The sequence below is a fragment of the Nilaparvata lugens genome, chromosome 1, assembly GCF_014356525.2.
Source record: "Nilaparvata lugens isolate BPH chromosome 1, ASM1435652v1, whole genome shotgun sequence".
Lineage (NCBI taxonomy): Eukaryota > Metazoa > Arthropoda > Insecta > Hemiptera > Delphacidae > Nilaparvata > Nilaparvata lugens.
Window position 1 is genome coordinate 95,164,085 of NC_052504.1, and position 19,737 is coordinate 95,183,821.

The 19,737-nt window shown below is 34.4% G+C and overlaps 1 protein-coding gene across 2 annotated transcripts in view; it reads left to right on the plus strand.

Moving 5' to 3' along the window:
* Positions 1-19,737, plus strand: part of LOC111057122 (RNA-binding protein 24-B) — a 136,290-nt gene that overhangs the window by 42,780 nt on the left and 73,773 nt on the right. For both annotated transcript variants that reach the window (XM_039419666.1, XM_039419667.1), the window contains exon 2: positions 782-908. In XM_039419666.1, coding sequence (XP_039275600.1) covers positions 782-908 — 127 coding nt within the window. The remainder of the gene's footprint in view (positions 1-781; positions 909-19,737) is intronic.

The following is a 19,737-nucleotide window of genomic DNA, read 5'->3' on the forward strand; positions in this document are numbered from 1 at the left end:
GTTTGGTCACGAAACCATGGTCCTGTACCAAATAAAACTGTAGAATTTGACGATATATGTGTGTTTTTATTTCACAATAATTTGTGATTACTTCAAATCATACAGCTATGACTATTCGTGATGTCATCGATGAAAAGTTGTCAAGATTAATTTGGTATGTTGTTTTGCAGTTTTGGTCCTGTACCAAAAAAAACTGTAGAATTTGACAATATATGTGTGTTTTTATTTCACAATAATTTGTGATTACTTCAAATCATACAGCTATGACTATTCGTGATGTCATCGATGAAAAGTTGTCTAGATTAATTTAGTATGTTGTTTTGCAGTTTTGGTCCTGTACCAAATAAAACTGTAGAATTTGACGATATATGTGTGTTTTTATTTCACAATAATTTGTGATTACTTCAAATCATACAGCTATGACTATTCGTGATGTCATCGATGAAAAGTTGTCTAGATTAATTTAGTATGTTGTTTTGCAGTTTTGGTCCTGTACCAAATAAAACTGTAGAATTTGACGATATATGTGTGTTTTTATTTCACAATAACAAATCATACAGCTATGACTATTCGTGATGTCAACGATGAAAAGTTGTCTAGATTAATTTAGTATGTTGTTTTGCAGTTTTGGTCCTGTACCAAATAAAACTGTAGAATTTGACGATATATGTGTGTTTTTATTTCACAATAATTTGTGATTACTTCAAATCATACAGCTATGACTATTCGTGATGTCATCGATGAAAAGTTGTCAAGATTAATTTGGTATGTTGTTTTGCAGGTTATAATGGGTGATAGACCTGCGGCGGAGCGAGCCTGCAAGGATCCCAATCCAATCATTGACGGAAGGAAAGCCAACGTAAATCTAGCAATTTTGGGAGCCAAGCCGCGTGGCACCGTTCAGCCAGGTGAATATTAAACACGTTACTAATGAAAATTCCATCTCGACTCACTTTATATTGTCAGCATAAATTATTATACATAAGATAACACCAACGCTTACCATCTAACCAGTGCTGACGGGAGTTTCACTACTCACTTTAAATTCAATGAATCAATCAATAATTTTATTCAAATCAACACAATACAATATACAAAAAAGAAATCAATACACAAAAAATCACAATAAAAAAAATTCTAATAAGATACAAAAACAGGCTTCATGGCGGGGTGTGCTGAAAAGAAAGAAAGGAGGAAAAATACCTAGCCAACTATGGTTTCCCTTGTAATTTTCCGGAATAAATAATTTATTCCGCACAACATAATATTATTACAATACATTGTACCATCTAAAAATACAAAAAAATATACTAATGGAAATTATATGTTTTGCCTTAGATGACAAAAACATAAAGCGAAATAAATATGAGCACACCTAGGCATAAGCCCTATTGGAGTGCACTTCTCTTAAAATAAAATAAATTTAAAGACTAGAGTAGTAGGACCGCTACGCTCTACACAAGAAATAAACTTTATTTATGTAAAAATTAATAATTATAAATTTACTAGTGTTACGGTCTTCATAATGCGTATTATACAAGTAATCTATTATAACAGGCAGGTAGAGGGTATAAAAGTAAGGAATGAAGGGTGAAGAGGAGAAGAAAGGGAAGTATTGGAGAAGAAAGTAGAAAAAAGAGAAAAAATGTGCAAAGATTGTAAGCGATTCCACTTTCAACAAATGTATCTAAAGGAATTTGCCTTGCAAACAGTAGTTTGAGCAGAAATCTCGAGATTCATACGTCGATATGGAAGAAAAAGTTACTGTATGTCCAGGTTTTTATTTCTAGTTTAGTTTTTCTACTAATCTTAGAGTCTATGAGGAAGTGGTCCGGAATAAGGTTTATTGTTTTAGTGCTTATATAGATCAACTGCTTCCTTAAACATTCAATATTGGTGTGATGTGTGAGATATCTATTTGAAGTGGGCTTTAAATAATAATTGACCGAGCGAAGTGAGGTCTAAGATTCAAGTCGACGGTTTGGCATTTCTCTTAATGTTTAAATGTTTATATGTTGCGCATTTACGGCGAAACGCGGTAATAGATTTTCATTAAATTCGACAGGAATGTTCCTTTTTTAATTGCGCGTCGACGTTTATACAAGGTTTTTGGAAATTTTGCATTTCAAGGATAATATAAAAGGAAAAAGGAGCCTCCTTCATACGCCAATATTAGAGTAAAAATCAGACTATAGAATTATTCATCATAAATCAGCTGACAAGAGTGATTACACAGATGTGTGGAGAAGCCAGTCTATTGCTGTATTTCCATAAGGTCTATAGTTTCAATCAGGTACTTGTGGATGAGAATACTGCGTGAGGTCTACTGTTCACAGAACTACTAGTTATTCACAATTGAATTTAAAGTGCGAGGGGAAAGGGAAATTGTCAGAATAACTTATACATAGCACTATATATTGTCAGCATACTTATACCACCGCTGACAGGTGGATGGGAAACTTATTATAGCTACATGTATAGGGGTTTATGGAAATGTGTGTCTGCTTCTAAGCTGTTGAGAATGGAAATCTGGCGTGTTGGGGATTACAGAATCGCGTTCACTTCAGCAACAGGTTTGTTTTCACTAGCTGCGCTCGTGTCCGATAAATTCTCATGAGCAACCATTGTGGATTTTTGCATTTTCATTGCGATTATCTATAGTCTTTTCTGGATCTTATCTGTTTTACCCAAATAAAATTCCTCTATCCTCAATCAACCGATCATATTTATTCAGTAAGTCAATTACATACGGAAATCGGATAAAATGACATCACATAACAAGTAACATTAGTCTATGAAAAAGTTGACGATGAGCAAAATTGAAAGTATCAAGAGTGATTGTCCTAGTTACAATAATTTTATACGAGTACGACAACAGGAGCGGGACAATTTTAACCATTCAACCACATTTTAAACTAGTAGTTCTGCGAACAGTAGACCTCGCTCATGAATACAACTTTCAAATTAAGGGAAGGGCCATTATGAAAGTACAGTATATTGTGAAGATTTAGCAATGTCATATATTATTTTTTCCATTGAAAATGCTAGTGACAATGTTTCCAGGGACATCGGACTTATAAATTTTTTCGAGGAAGTACCCATATTTACAATATAGACCTATATTACAACTTTTTAATAATTAATTATAAGATATTGGTCAACTGACGGGAAAATGGAATATGCAGTAGGCAATTTAGACGATGAATCTGTCTATACAGATTGTTATATTACAGGTTGTTATTATACCGTAAAATTACGGATAGTAAGACAGAAAATGATTCTAAATAAGATGGGTTTGTTGGTGTCAATGACAGAAGGTTGCTAATGATGGTTATAATGAAAAGTGGTTTCAATATTATGACTTGTTATACTATGCAGAATGTTAAATGCTCACAACTCGGTTTCCGATCTCATACTAAAAGGAAAAATAAAAGCTAATAGTGTTTTTCAGAAACTATTCGTCTATGAAACAGGGAAATTTCACTTTAAAAAAGGAAAAACTGTGCAGTCAAGTGAGACGTCTTATTTTTTTGGGCAAGATTCACTCTTAACATATTGTAAATACAATGATCTTTCATTTTGAAGAGAATAAAAATTTCTCTATCTTGCAAAATAACGGCGCTAGATACAAAAAGTAACTTTCTGGAAGGAGGTTGGTCTGCGGTTTTTCAAATTACAAAAAAACCAGAGGTCTTATCAAAAATCGTTACACATACGTTTTTGCGCCTTGTTTCAAAGAGCTTGTATACCAAATTTCATCCAAATCGGACAATAACTGCGACTGTAACTGCGGTACAAACAAACAGACAAAAGCCGATCGAGTCGAAACTAAGACCTCAGCTTCGCTTCGGTCAATTATATCCTGCTCCCGTCTTCGTCATGCACTCAAGTCGCACCGGTGTGTACAAGGCTTTATAAAAGGATAATGATGAGAAAGGTGACAAATAGAAATGTTATCCTACTTATGGCAAAGGAATGTGAAGTCATTTCAACGATAAAAAGAAGGAAATTGGAATATTTGGGACATGTGATGAGGGGTGAGAAGTATGAACTGTTAAGGCTCATCATGCAGGGCAAGATCAGGGGGAAGAGAAGTGTGAAGATTGTCCTGGCTTTGTAATTTGAGACATTGCAACTCATGGCTGCAACTCAAAAGAGGTTTTCCGGGCTGCAATCAGTAAAGTGAGAATCGCATTGATGATATCCAACCTCCCATAGGAGAAGGAACCAAAAGAAGAAGAAGATGGCAGTCGAATCATGATGGGAGGAGAACAATTATTATGAAAAAGAGAAGCAGATATGAATTTGTTTTATTCTCATTAATATCCAATAAATTCTTCAAAGGGAATCGGGGTCTTTTTGAATAAAAAATTGTTCATCTTTTTAAACAGTTCTAGAAAGTCGAATTCTACCCAAAATACGGATGAAATATAAAGAAGATCATCTATCATTGAAGTTGCATTACAGTTTATATTACAGGGCATTGAATATAGTATTTTTCGCTCACTAAAATCTTGTTTGAAGTGAAATAAATTGAGGACTATTGAAGTTGCTCCAATAAAAATGTTACATACTCAAATGCAGATTCACATACTTATCTCAATCAAGTTTAATTATCTTACAACCCCTCAGTTTTACAGGAGAATCCCTCTTTTTTATCAGACACTTTAGACAACAGTGGAAACGCGATTAATTCACTAACGCCAGACGTTTGGCAACCCCCATCTGATGCCTATCGAAGGATGAAGTTATAAATGCCAAATCAGTTTCAGCATGATAAATTGTTGCCAGTCTGCGTGGAGCAACAAGTAGCGTATTGCCATTGCATGTAAGCACGATGGTGTGGTGAGCTGGATACATTTGCCGAATGACGATGGATGGAAATGTTGGGGTGCCGGAGTGGGGGGTGTTTGAGGGGGGTTTTACCGTGGGGTGTCTGGGCAGGGTTGGTTCGGGGTGGATGGTAGGAGGAAAATTGGTTAGAAGTGAGCAGACTCGGGTCTGTTAGAGATGGGGTTTCGAAAGGAAAATATCGATTTATATAGTTTGAATGATATCGATATCACTAGAATAACCGAATGACAAATCGATACTCTCGATATATCGTATATACCGATGATAGTATGAGGGAAGTTCCAGCATAGAGAAAATTTAGCATTATGCTATCTTCTCTCTCTGATGGTTCTAGTTTACGTGTTAAGTAGAATGTAAGTGGAAAAATGTCTTAACACAATAATTTTTATGGTATTTCAAGTTTGGATATGTTGTACAAATATTTTGAAATACGTATGAAAAATATTATCCTTACTTATGATGATATTGAATAGTCGATTTCGTTAAGATATCGGAACCAAAATATCGATATCGAAATCCCATCTCTACGTCCGATGTGTTCGGTTTTCCTCAGTCATCACCACTTGACGAAGATGGTGGAGGAAGCAAGAAAAGGAAAGGAGAGATAAAAGTAGTGGGAAGAAAGAAGAGGACTGAAGAGATTGATTGATTGATCAATTGCCTTTCTTAAGGGCGGAGTTAGGACTCCAGGTCCTCTCTGCCACACAACCCTTTACATTTCATACAAATTAATGAATATTATAAATATCTAATTCATGATTATAATAAAAAATGAACAGAAAATCTAAACTTCAAATTGGTAAATAATACAAAATAAATTTTTACAAAAGCATTTTGAATACAGATTCAAAGCTATGGCTATGAGAAAAGTCGATGATAATAAAATTTAGAGCTAAAATTCAACCAATATGTATAACATATGAATACCAAAATAGATGAATTCAAGACTAATTATACGAAAAAAAATTAAATAGAATTTCAAACTCTAACTTAATTAGCATTCACTCACACATGCACACAGTTAGAAACAAAGTACAAACTGATATTGAAAAGCTCAACCCAACTCACACCTAATCCCCGCCACCCGCCCTCAGCCAATCCAACACCGCAACGCCAAACAGAGCTCGACGAGAGAGATTGAGTACTTTGAGTACTTTATTTATGTAGATTACAATATATACTGGCTTATGATATAGAATAGTCAATTTCGTTAAGATATCGAAACCAAAATATCGATATCGAAATCCCATCTCTACGTCTGATGTGTTCGGTTTTCCTCAGTCATCACCACTTGACGAAGATGGTGGAGGAAGCAAGATAAGGAAAGGAGAGATAAAAGCAGTGGGAAGAAAGAAGAGGACTGAAGAGATTGATTGATTGATTAATTGCCTTTATTAAGGGCGGAGTTAGGACTCCAGGTCCTCTCTGCCACACAACCCTTTATATTTCATACAAATTAATGAATATTATGAGGAGAGAGAGAGATCAGAGAGTGAGAGAGAAAGAAAACAGAAGAGGAGAAAATAGTTAAGGATAGTGGTAGGAGGAGTAAGTGAGAGTACCTAGATCCTGTAGAGAGGGAAGAGATAAACGAATATAAAAAGGTAGAGGAAATAAGAGAAGAAAAAAGGAGTTAAGAAAGAAGGAAAAGGAGGAACAAATAAGATAGAATGACTGTTCCATTTGATGACGTGGCGAATTTTTGACAGTAATTTGACAAAGAAGGTAGTGATTGATTGATTGAGTACTTTATTTATGTAGATTACAATATATACTGGCTTATACACTTATATACAATAGCTTACAATACAGCAAAATTATAGATGAGTTTACATAATATAGACTAAGAAAATAATTATTGAACTGTATATGTTATGAAAAAGCAATTATAATAAAGCAATTATCTATAATAACTATAGATAATAATTAAATTGTTATGCATCTACATAAATTGGCGGAGCTTTGGACATATCAATGTCCATTCTTCGGAAAGAATATTAAAGTGGGGAGAAGAAATAGGAGGGAAAATCAAAGAGGAGAGAAAAATTGAAGGAAAGAGGGGAGTAAGAGGAAGAGAATGATGAGAGAAAGCAAGAGTCTCAAGAAGGAGAAGGGGAAGGGAAAAAGGAAAGAGGACAGAAAAAGGAGAAGGAAAAAATATGATGAAGAAGCAAGAATACCCTCATCCTATTCACGCACCCTCGCCATTCAATTTGGTCGCTATGGTGAGATGCATTCAAACTGTCAGCCTTCTCTATTAACAACACCAACAATTCCAATATTCAAGTCATGCTGACATTTTTTAGTGAATTCCACTATAGCAGGGTGTACTGCGGAGTACATGGAACAACAAAGGCTCCCTTTTGAATAATACTGACTATTTGCAGTGAATCTGATTGCAGCAGGGCGCAAGACAGGAACACGGAACACCGGTTCCTGTTACCGTGACGACAGAACACGTGCTGTTCCCCGTCCAGCTGTTCCAGCTCCCGTTCCACCCGTTCCGCACGGGCGCCGTCGCGGCAAATACAGTCATTTTTTAATTTTTCAACAGACCGCCACTGTAATAACGCCAATGACCGGCTGTAGTCCTTTAGTTGACTGTTTTCTTGGTCTCAGCACTAAGTGTTTTAGCGCCAATTCTACATCCTGATGTGTCAACTTGGTGAAGGCCATGGGTACAACCACTACCTCCGTGAACAAAGCCATAGTGAATTCGTGTGACGTCAGCACAGGTAGGGCTCCTGGGAATCTGCAACTTGCGCCCAGCGGTCGGAATGTGTTTGGGCACTCACAGATTGAACGTAACAAAGAGAACGTGTATGACGTCATCACGAGTGATGCCATTTCGCTCTCACTAGCAGCCGACATTACGTTCCCCGACTGAAGGAGCGAAATTCAAACTCACTACAGTATCCTAAGGAAGCTTCAAGCAAAACACTACTGTATTATGACAACATATTAGCCAAGTTAATGAGATACATATCTCTATCCTATATACAATTGACATTGACATCTCTATCCTAACATTCCAATTGATATTGAAAGATTGGGCTAGAACCATGATTGTACGAACAATCAGTCATCTACAGATGAATATAAAGAAAATAAATAAAAATCTCAGTACCCTTTTTTTAAAATATTTTATCACGACATGTTTCGGTCATTTATGCCATTTTCAAGTGATATGAATTAAATAAATAAATACTAATGGAAGATTCTTATTTTGATCATAAAAAAGTGTACTGAGATTTTTATTTATTTTCTTTATATTTATATTACAAGTAGCCCTATACAGGAAAGAGATAAATATCAACACTGTTCATTTTCTCACTCATGGTGACAGCCTGAAAAAGTCAATATATGCTAATTATCGGAAAATTGATGGGATGGTGTGGTTTTGACAAACCGGGGATTCCCGGTCCTCAACCTTTTCAGCATAGTGTCAGAGCTTGAAATTCGATGTATTAATGATTTCAAAATTCTCCACAAGTTGAGATAAATCAATGGAACACTTTTGGAGTCGCATAAGATAGGAATGGTCGTTATAAAGAAGATGGTTGTCGGAAAGTTTATGAAACCGTTATCAATTCCAGAGAGAGTGAGACAGACTAATGTGATTGGCAGTGATGACGTCACGACGTAAACAGTGTACGTGTGTATCGGAGCCATGTATCACTCCTATTTGACCGCTAGGCGCTAGTTGTGTATGTCCGGGCTCCCAGACCAATAAAAACACTAGCTGATATAGATCAGCTGAAATCAACGGATTTTTATTGGTTTAGGAGCCCTACCTGTGCTGACGTCACACGGATGCACTACGGCTTTGTTTACGGAGGTAGTGATACAACTTGTCTGTGGTAGAACCATAAGGAGTGAAGTGCTTGTGATTCTGACTGATTTCCTATTAATGAACTAAAACCTTGTTAAATCGGGTCCACACTGAACAAATCTTCGACATACATGTTCGACAAACATGTTTGATGAGGGCCACAAATACAAACTTTTTAAAAAGTTTGGACAATCATTGTATGTCAAACAAAAAAATACTGTTTTTCCAAACATTTCCAGTGTTTGCTATAAATATTTTGTTTGATGACGCGTCCACACTGGCCACTGGCAAACATTGTTTGTCAAACTTAATAAAATTTGCCCAAACATATTTGTCGAACATTTGTACAGTGTGGACCCGGCTTTACTCATCGGAAGAAAATTATGATCTCTGATTCTACCCGGTATCTTTACGATACCCGGTCGTGTGTTAATGGGGAGGATATTTTATATCCTTCTTAGAGAATCGACAATTATTTGTTGAAACACCGCCGATTTATGAAGTTACATCACATTATCATATTATCGTTATTGTAACTGCATCCAATCTTCATTCTCATTGATTAATTGTTTATACTTTGTAAAATTCGTTGAATAATTAGCATTACCGTCATTTGATGTTAATTAGTGTATAAGTCAGTAAATATTGTAACATAAATAAATAAATTAATCTAATCTAATTCTTTGGCCAAATTGTGAGTGATAGTGATAATAATTCAAGTTTTTTTGGAAAACAGTAGAGACAAGTGATGAGGAAAATCAACACTCTATTTTGAGTGACTTTCAGCTTGGAGGGCGCGATTCTCTGGTTTTTATACTTTAGATACTCAGCTTTGACTATTCTCTAGGAATTGGTGGTAAAAGACAATCAACATTTAGAAAATTCCATCCCAGAATTGAATGGCCCAAAATGTCAGGTCTAGTTCAGATTCCCACGCTAAACTACAGAAAAAATTAAGGTCAACCCCAGCATGTGGTGGTAGACTAGTATGGTAGGAGAGCCTATTGACTTTCTCTTTGACACCAGAAAAACATGTCATTCACCGACAACAATGGTTGAATGATGTCTTGATTTTGAATAATATTGGGGCGGTTGTAAGAAAACGACAATGAATAACTGAATACTACTCGAAAATTGACGAGAAAAACAGTTTTTTCTAAACTAGTAAACCGATTCGAAATTCGAATATGAGAAGGAAGTTCCATTTTGCCTTTTGCACAGTCAAAATTAAACTCGATTTAATCAGCTGGTGGCTTGAAATGGAAATGAAACACATTATAACAAACTGGACTTGATATGGATTTAATCCAGTTTAAACTGTCACTGTGCAAATGGCCCTTAGACGCCTAAAATCTACGTATTTCGTGAAATGTATAGAATGTTTCAATTTTCTCCATAAAGTACGATTTCTAATAATTATGTCCAATGCAGGCCGCTAAAGTTTCTGTGATTGACAGCCAAAAGTTTTTGAATCCGGACTTTAATGTGTAAAGAGGATTAGGAAAGATTTGTTTATAGTTGAGAGGATATACAATGTTATCAAAAGTGCCCAAAATCTTCGATGATTTTAATGTTCTCTAATCATTTTCTAGAACGATTGGTTACAAAATTTGGAATTTGGAGTTCAGCTATTTCCAGGTTGAAATGCCGTATGGAAAGTAGTAAATCACCCAGTAACTGCTACCATCTAGTGGCAGAGTTTGAAACTATGATTCGATCAATTGTTTTTAGATTAGATTTCTTTATCTATGTGTATTACAATATTTACTGGCTTATACACTAATTTACATTAAATGACGATAATGCTAGTTATTCAACGAATTTCACAAAGCATAGATAATTAATCAATGAGAATAAATATAGAATGCAATTAGAATAACAATAATATAATAATGCGATGTAACTTCATAAATCGGCGGTGTTTCAACAAATAATTGTCGATTCTTTTAGGATATAAAATATCCTTCCCATTAACACAAGCCCAAAATAATGACCAATCAGGAGAGAGTATTGGGAGCTTGAAGGTGTGATTGAAGGCATAGCCTAATTCCAATTGAAATCTCGCGGGGCTGTATTCAATTCTATAACGCCTCATGTTACTAAATCTTTTAGAGATGTTGGATGCGAATTAAACATTCTCATAATAATGAAATAAAAACATATAAATGAAATAAAAACACATATATTGTCAAATTATTTCATGGTGGAACGGTTCTACAACATCGACAGTGACAGTCGAATTCTCATAAGTATAATATTCATTCAGTTAGTCGTCGAACTGATCTACATTGTATTGTTATCAAAGAGTTCTCGAATAAAATTAGTTCAATGAACACTATGGTTCATCATAATGGAGTACATTGTAGAAGAAGAGAATTCAAATAATTTTCTCTATTTTATCACTTGGTTTAATCATAGAGAAACAATAGCGTAAGTAGATATCCCATGGTATAGGGAATTTATGTCGCAACTTTTACTGTTATCTCAAGCCGATTACTGTCGATTATTGTCAATTTTTACTGTTTTGTTGGGGTGATAGTGTATGAACGGTACCATTTGAGAGACTACCAGCATCACACAGCTGCATAGGAAAGAAGTACGTGAACTATCAGCTTTGGATAACAGTAAAAGTTGCGACATAAACACCCTATACCATGAGATATCTACTTGTGCTATCGTTTCTATATGGTTTAATTTACTCTATATGAATTAATTACTTTGAATTCAATTAAATAACATTTAATTATTCTCACAATAAGTAAATCATTGAAATTGATTGTAGACAGATTAAAATGATTATCACTTGGATTAATTTACTCTATATGAATTAATTACTTTGAAGGGAACAATGACAGTGTGCTCAGGTGTGCAGTTAGTGTGACATATTCACACGTGTAAAGTATATGTGCCCGTGTGTCAACATGGCGTCACACTTCTCTGCTCTACGTACTTTGTTTCTATACGCGCTTCCGATTTCCGATGCGTTGTGCGCAAGCGCTGGATTTTCGATTATTTCTTATCAAAAGTAATAATCCTATTAATTTATTACGGTTAAATAGCCTATATCATCATGTAAATCCATAAAATTTTGTCTTTTTCAAACCAATATGTCAGTTGAAAATATTTAATTTGGGCCAACTTGAATCATAGAGGAAAGAAGGATCGACCTCCTATCCTTTTCTGTTCTTCAATCAACTGCAAACCGATATTTCAGTTGAAAATATTCAACTGAGGCCAACTTGAATCACAGAGGAAAGAAGGATCGATCTCATATCCTTCTCTGTTGTTGAATCAACTACAAACCAATATTATTCCAGTTGAAAATATTTAACTGAGATCAACTTCAATCGCAGAGGAAAGAAGGATCGATCTCCTATCCTTCTCTGTTGTTGAATCAACTACAAACCAATATTCCAGTTGAAAATATTTAACTGAGATCAACTTAAATCAGAGAGAAAGAAGGATCGATCTACTATCATTCTCTGTTTCTGATCAACTACAAACTAATATTTCAGTTGAAAATATTCAACTGAGGCCAACTTGAATCACAGAGGAAAGAAGGATCGATCTCATATTCTTCTCTGTTCTTGAATCAACTGTAGTTTATGCCCTAGTTTAATAGTCTCTTCCAATCAACTATATATAAATCATAGAATTTGTACCCATTCTATGGACACATCATAGGTACAATTCTATGCATATAATCAGTTAATCAACCTTGAATTAAATTTAGTCTAGTGATTGTAATTAAAATTGATCTGACTTTTGTGCAGTCCAACCGCATGGTGATTTTATTGACCAAAGCTTGAAATTGAGTACCCAGAGTAATATTGCTATTTAACCTTCCGACAGTCGCGCTGTTGTAAAAAGTACAACAATGCATTCTAAAACTTTTCCCCCATCACTCCACTGAGTTTCAGTATCAACGAAGCAATGGTTGGTATTTAGGTGCCATTTAGTCGTGACAGTGCATAAGATAGGAAAAGACTGTATAGGGGGACTGTAAACGAACCAATAACACAGAATTGAAGGCTTTGCTTGATGTACCTTATTGGGCTATGAAATGGTAATCATCCAAATGTTCATAGGCGTAAAATACTCCATGAAGATGGAAAAAGTAATTATACAATTAATTAATATGTTTTGACAGTAAACAGAGTAAATAACACTTGGAAAATTGAATGTTGTACAAAATACAACACGTGACTGCTCGTGTGATTGAGTAGGGCGCGACTACCGGAAGGTTAAGAGTCCAAGCATAAAACTTTGATCAATCATCCAAATTATACAGTTACGAATCTAAATGAAAATCATAATACGGAAAACATTTACCCAGTTGAATTTTCAACTTTGATTTTTACAGCATACTTGTATTTTAATGAATGTGGTAATGAAAGAGAGATAAATAAGCTATGAAGTCTCTCACCTATCAACATAATGATGTAATATTGCCAGGGAATGTTCAAATGAGATACAGTAGAATTTTATTAATTAGGGGATGATCATATTGCACCAGCAAGCTCTCGCTTGCTGTATAATTGATTGCTTCACGTACGTAACTCAGCTCATAAATGAACCATTTATCGTGGAATATTACTGAAAGGGACTCTATATACACATTATAATCTGTGGTGTTCATTGCACTGGATCTAGATCATGATGATAATGAACAATTTTCAGTTAGCTTGGACTTATATTGCTCCGAAATATGCTTCATAGCTATATTCCGGATCACGACAGTAAACCTAAGTAATTGGAGCTTCGTCAATTCGAAACTCTTGATGATTTGAACATTTGTCCATGCCAAACATGATGACCAATATAAATTTTTTTTTGAAAATTTTGTTTATTCGTAATTTCTTAACGATCCTCTGAGTTTCTTATTAATTAGGGTGTACTCGAGTCTCTGGGGTATACTGAGGGTGTGACGGCTCTATATGCCTTTGCCTTCCCATGCCAAGGTGATACAGTTTTGTTAAATAAATCAAACTTTTTATTCAAAACTTGACCGATTCATAATTTTTCCACGTTCAGTTACGATCGGATTGGATTACCAACTGTAAAATCAGAGAGAAAATAAACTTTTTCCAAGTTTCCAATAAAAGGTTGGATTTATTTAACAAAACTGTATTTTCTTGACATGGGAAGGCAAATGCATATGGAGCCGTTACACCCTCAGTATACAGGGTTACACCCTGAGAGGCTACTACATTGATAAAGATAAAGATAAAGATAAAAGGGTACTTGATTGATCGAGCGAAGTGAGGTCTAAGATTCAAATCGACGGTTTGGCATCTCTCTCAATGTTTTAAAGTTTGAATGTTTAAATGTTGTGCATTTACGGTGAAACGCGGTAATAGATTTTCATGAAATTTGACAGGTATGCTCCTTTTTTAATTGCGCATCTACGTATATGCAAGGTTTTTGGAAATTTTGCATTTCAAGGATAATATAAAAGGAAAAAGGAGCCTTCTTCATAGAGCCAATATCAGAGTAAAAATCAGACTATAGAATAATTATTCATCATAAATCAGCTGTCAAGTGATTACACAGATGTGTGGAGAAGCCAGTCTATTGCTGTATTTCCATAAGGTCTATAGTTTCAATCAGGTACTTGTGGATGAAAATACTGCGTGAGGTCTACTGTTCACTGAACTACTAGTAATTTTTTATTTAATTTAATCAGAGAGTGATTTATTTCATCATAAATCAGCTGACAAGTGATTACACAGATGTGTGGAGAAGCCAGTCTATTGCTGTACAGTATTTCCATAAGGTCTATAGTTCCAATCAGGTTCTTGTGGATGAGATTTAATCAGAGAGAAACTATGTGACCGGTACGATTGATACTATATATTCTAATGATTCTATTCCAAATAAATATAAATGAACAAATAAGTACATCTTTTTATGTATGATTGAATATACAAATATGTTTCCCCTTATTGGCTAAAAATATATTAGTGGGAGAAAATCCTTACAAGTTACGTGGTCTGTAGTATGGACAGAATAGATAACTTTCTAACAAACCTCTTTTGTCAAATTAGTGGTAGATGTACCAAAAATTGGTTGATGCACAAGTACATAGCTCAGTCTCCAAGTAATATTCAATATCGGGGCACCGAGCTTTGCTCGTTATTTTTATGCTATTATATTGAGCGAGCAATTTTCTGTATATCTGTTTATATTTTTATAAGTGGTTATCTGGTTATTTATGTTCAACGGATCTCGAAAACGGCTCTAACGATTTTCACGAAATTTGGAACATAGTAGGTTTATGATATAAAAATTCGATTGCACTAGGTCTCATCCTTGGGAAAACTCGCTGAATGACATTAAAAAGATAATTCATCCTTGGCTGAAACAGCTGAGACTTTCGTCGTCTGTGGATAGTAAAAAGTGAGCGAGTGATTCTGTGGAAAATCAAAATATCGCATCTCCGAAATTCATAAGCTGACGTATAGCCAACTGTGAAATATGAACACGATCATTTTAGAGAATTGTGTTCTGTTTATCAATAAATAAGAATCACGAGCGAAGCTCGTTGCCCCGATATTTTATTGATAAACTATCTAAAATTGATCAATTCTCTGAAATGATCGTGTTTATATTTTATGTCAGCTTATGAATTTCGGGGATGCGATATTTTGATTTCCCACAGAATCACTTGATCACTTTTTTCTATCCACAGACGACGAAAGTCTCAGCTGTTTCAGCCAAGGATGAATTATCTTTTTAATGTCATTCAGCGAGTTTTCCCAAGGATGAGACCTAGTGCAATCGAATTTTTATATCATAAACCTACTATGTTCCAAATTTCGTGAGAATCGTTGGAGCCGTTTTCGAGATCCGTTGAACATAAATAACCAGATATAAAAATATAAACAGAAATACAGAAATTGCTCGCTTAATATAAAAGGATATTCCATAATATAACAGTGTAAACATAACCTATTTTTGGACAATTTCTATCTAAATTTGGGAAAGGAACAGTTTTGGGCTTTAAGATTGTTGTTCCTTTCCCAATCATTCATAGTTAAGAATGATTTTGTATCTATTAATGTATAAATAAATATAGGCCTATATACAATACATTCAGTATATACAATAATACACTCCTCACAATATTATATAACCTACAATATAGTACTTTCTCCACTTATGTCGTTCAGCGAGTTTTCCCAAGGATTTTTATATCATGAACCTACTATGTTCCAAATTTCGTGAAAATCGTTAAAGCTTTTTTCGAGATCCGTTGAACATAAATAACCAGATATAAACACATAAAAATATGAACAGATATACAGAAATTGCTCGCTTAATATAATAGGATATTTATAATATAGGCCTATATACAATACATTCAGTATATACAATATATACACTCCTCACAATATAATATAACCTACAATATAGTATACGTTCTGAACAGGAAGTGGAGGAAATTGTAATATTTTTATTGATCAAAATTTCTCAATTATTGACAGGAACATGGCAGGTCGGTTCGTTTTCGGTAGTAGGAAGTTTATTCATTACTTATTGACTGACTGGCCACAGGACAGAGAGAGAATATGACAGATACTGGCCACAGGATAGAGAGAGAATATGACAGATACTGGCCACAGGACAGAGAGAGAATATGACAGATACTGGCCACAGGACAGAGAAGGAATATGGCAGATAGCGCAGGCGTTTTATCAGATGCCACTCAATAATTCACGGACTGTTCATCACGCAATGGTGACCCTCCTAATGTACATAACTCATAGCTCAACTCACAGCCAACAGGTAGCCTCAAACTACCAACTCAAAAGTCACGAACGGCTCTGACATTATCTATGTTGATTCTATAATCTACAACCGACGTTTAGTTTTTAATGCATCAAAATATTTTTCATATCAAAGGCAGTAGGTGAGAAAATACTGTTGAATTCAATTATCCAACTGTAGGTAATGCTGCATTGAGGTAAATTAAAACTACAGAACTGTCACCAGGCAATGTACATATCCTCTACCATAGCATTTTTTGGAGAAACAACCAAATTTTCTTGTGTGATTTTGAACACTAAGGATTGAGGAGAATGTAGAGAAGGTACCGACGTTTGAATTAATAGTGGGAGAAAATAGGTATACAAAACATTGAAATGAATATTTCAATGCTAACTTAGTTGGGATTTAATTAGTTCTCATTCTACAACTACCTCCAAAGTATTCAATAAAAGTTTTCAATTATTTTCAATCTACGTATTCATTAATAAAAAAAAACTCAGCTACCTTTTCTACAACACTCTACCTTCACCGCCTTCACCGGTTCTATTTCTATTGATCATAGATCAATATAATATAATCATAGAATATGATATATATATATATATATATATATATAGAAATCATAGAAATAGAAAATATATAATTAATAAAAACTTGTAGTACCATTTATTATTAAAACTTTATTTATTAAAGTTCAACTTGAAAATGACCTAAGTTAAGGTCGAATCTAATAGTTGAAATATTTCAAAGTTTTCAATAATAAAGGGTACTACAAGTTTATATATTGTTTTTATTAATTTGTACAAAAGTAGCCCATATAATTGAAGTGTTTTTATAAAATATATAATATATACGAGCGTTACGAACAGAAAGTGGGGGAAATTGAAGTGTTTTTATAAAATATATAATATAAGAGCGTTACGAACAGGAAGTGGGGGAAATTGAAGTGTTTTTATAAAATATATAATATAAGAGCGTTACGAACAGAAAGTGGGGGAAATTGAAGTGTTTTTATAAAATATATAATATACGAGCGTTACGAACAGGAAGTGGGGGAAATTGAAATATTTTTATTCATCAAAATTTCTCAATTATTGAGAATATAGCATAATTTTTTCTCTTTGATATGATATTGTGATTATACCACATATTAATATTTTGGAATATAGTGGGATTATGTAGGATGTGGGATATGTGTGATCAAACTATACATTTTTCAGAAGATTAATAATAAAGCAAACGAACCCAGCAGAAGACAGACGTCTGCAGACAAACTGAGGAGAAATCTCTCCCCAGGTAGAATGTGTTCGAATGTTGCAACGCACACAGATGTTCGTCTGTTGCCATGCTCATTATGTCTGCTCATGTCATCATTCAGACTTTTTATTTTTTCTCAGTCTGTCTGCATAAGTGTGCCTGCTGCTGTGTGTCTTAAAATTTTCAGAAAATTCAAATAAATGTACATTTCAATTGTCTATGAATGTCTATTTGGGAACCAACATATTTAGTTTTTTTAACCTTCCGATAGTCGCGCCCTACTCAATCACACGAGCAGTCGCGTGTTGTATTTTGTAAAACATCCAATTTTCCAAGTGTTATGTACTCTGTTTACTGTCAAAACATAATAATTAATTGTATAATCACTTTTTTCCCATCTTCTTGAATTATTTTACGCCTATGAATATTTGGATGATTACCATTTCATAGCCCAATAAGGTACATCAAGCAAAGCCATCAATTCTGTGTTATTGGTTCGTTTACAGTCCCCGTATCTTATGCACAGTGCGACTTATGCACTGTCGCGACTAAATAGCACCTAAGACTGAACCATTGTTCGGTTGATACTGCAACTCAGTGGAATGATGGTGGGAAAGTTTTGGAATGCATAGGTGACTCATTCACTGAAACAACCCCATTCAATAGTTTGGTGCAGCAAAAAAACTGACACTGTTGTACTTTTTACAACAACGCGACTGCCGGAAGGTTAACTTAGTAATTTCAGTATGGTATCATCTTTGTTATCCTTAGCACTTCTCTCACATCTCAAATAACTTTGGGAATTCAAACTTCTTTTCAGAAATTACATGGGAACCCGTCAAAAAAAAGAGTAGCTATAAACTATACGAGTAGCAAAATACATGTAACTACTCTAAGAATATCATGTTTCTGATCAAACCAGCTACAACATTTTTTGTATAATGTATATTTTGATTGAAAAGTTTTGTGATCTTTATAAAAGTATTTTCATAACCTCATTTTTGGACTATTTTTATCAAAATTAGGGAGAGAAACAGTTCTGGGTTTATCCTGTTGATCCTCTCCCAATCAATAATTTGATATTGTGATTGTGGAATGTAATAAATAAATATTATTACAACAGAATAACTGACAGTGATGAAACATCACAAGAAAAACTACAAAACATTGTACGAAATAAGTAAAGAAAACACCATAAATAAATTCACCATTTTCATTTAGTAGAAAATTCCATGTCATGTCATAGGTGACACTAATGTTCTTTCTGCATGAAAAGAAAAGGCCATCCAAAGTTCCAATGCTGAATCACCATTGTCATGAATTTTACGGCGTTCGGCGTTTCATATAAATATCCATCTCAAGAAAATCTGTAATATGTTCCATATCATGATTATGTTTCATTTTTCGGAAAAATGTTATATCAAGGAAATGCTCATGAATGTTGGCTACCAGTTAGTTAATAATGATATCTTTGTAAATAATATCGGGGGACCGAGCTTCGCTCTGGAGTACAAAAGCCTAGAAAATTTATTACGAAAGAGGAAATTATATTACATTTATAGTTTATACAGAAAGGTTCTTTCAAATCACAGCAGTGGATTGAGATTAATTCCCAGTAGAATGCAAAAATCCTTCTCACATAGCGGGCCTCACGAGATTTGGATCATAGTTGGTTTATGATATGAAAATTCGATTGCACTAGGTCTCATCCCTGGGAAAACTCGCTAAAGGACATTAAAAGGAGAATAATTATTCATCATTGGAAAAATAGCTGATAATTTCGTCGTCTGTCGATAATGAAAGTGAGTGAGTGAGTGAGTGCATGTGTGTGTGGGACTGAGACAAAATTATTATAACTCAGCTGTTGAACTATTGCAATCATTCAATCAGGTATTTAGTGACGGTTGCACAAAAGTCGGTTAAATTTTAATCATGATTAATTTCACGTGAACCAAATCAGAGAAAACCATTAAAAAAGACGGCTTTCTATGATGGTACTTCTGGAATTAATAAGGATTAAAATT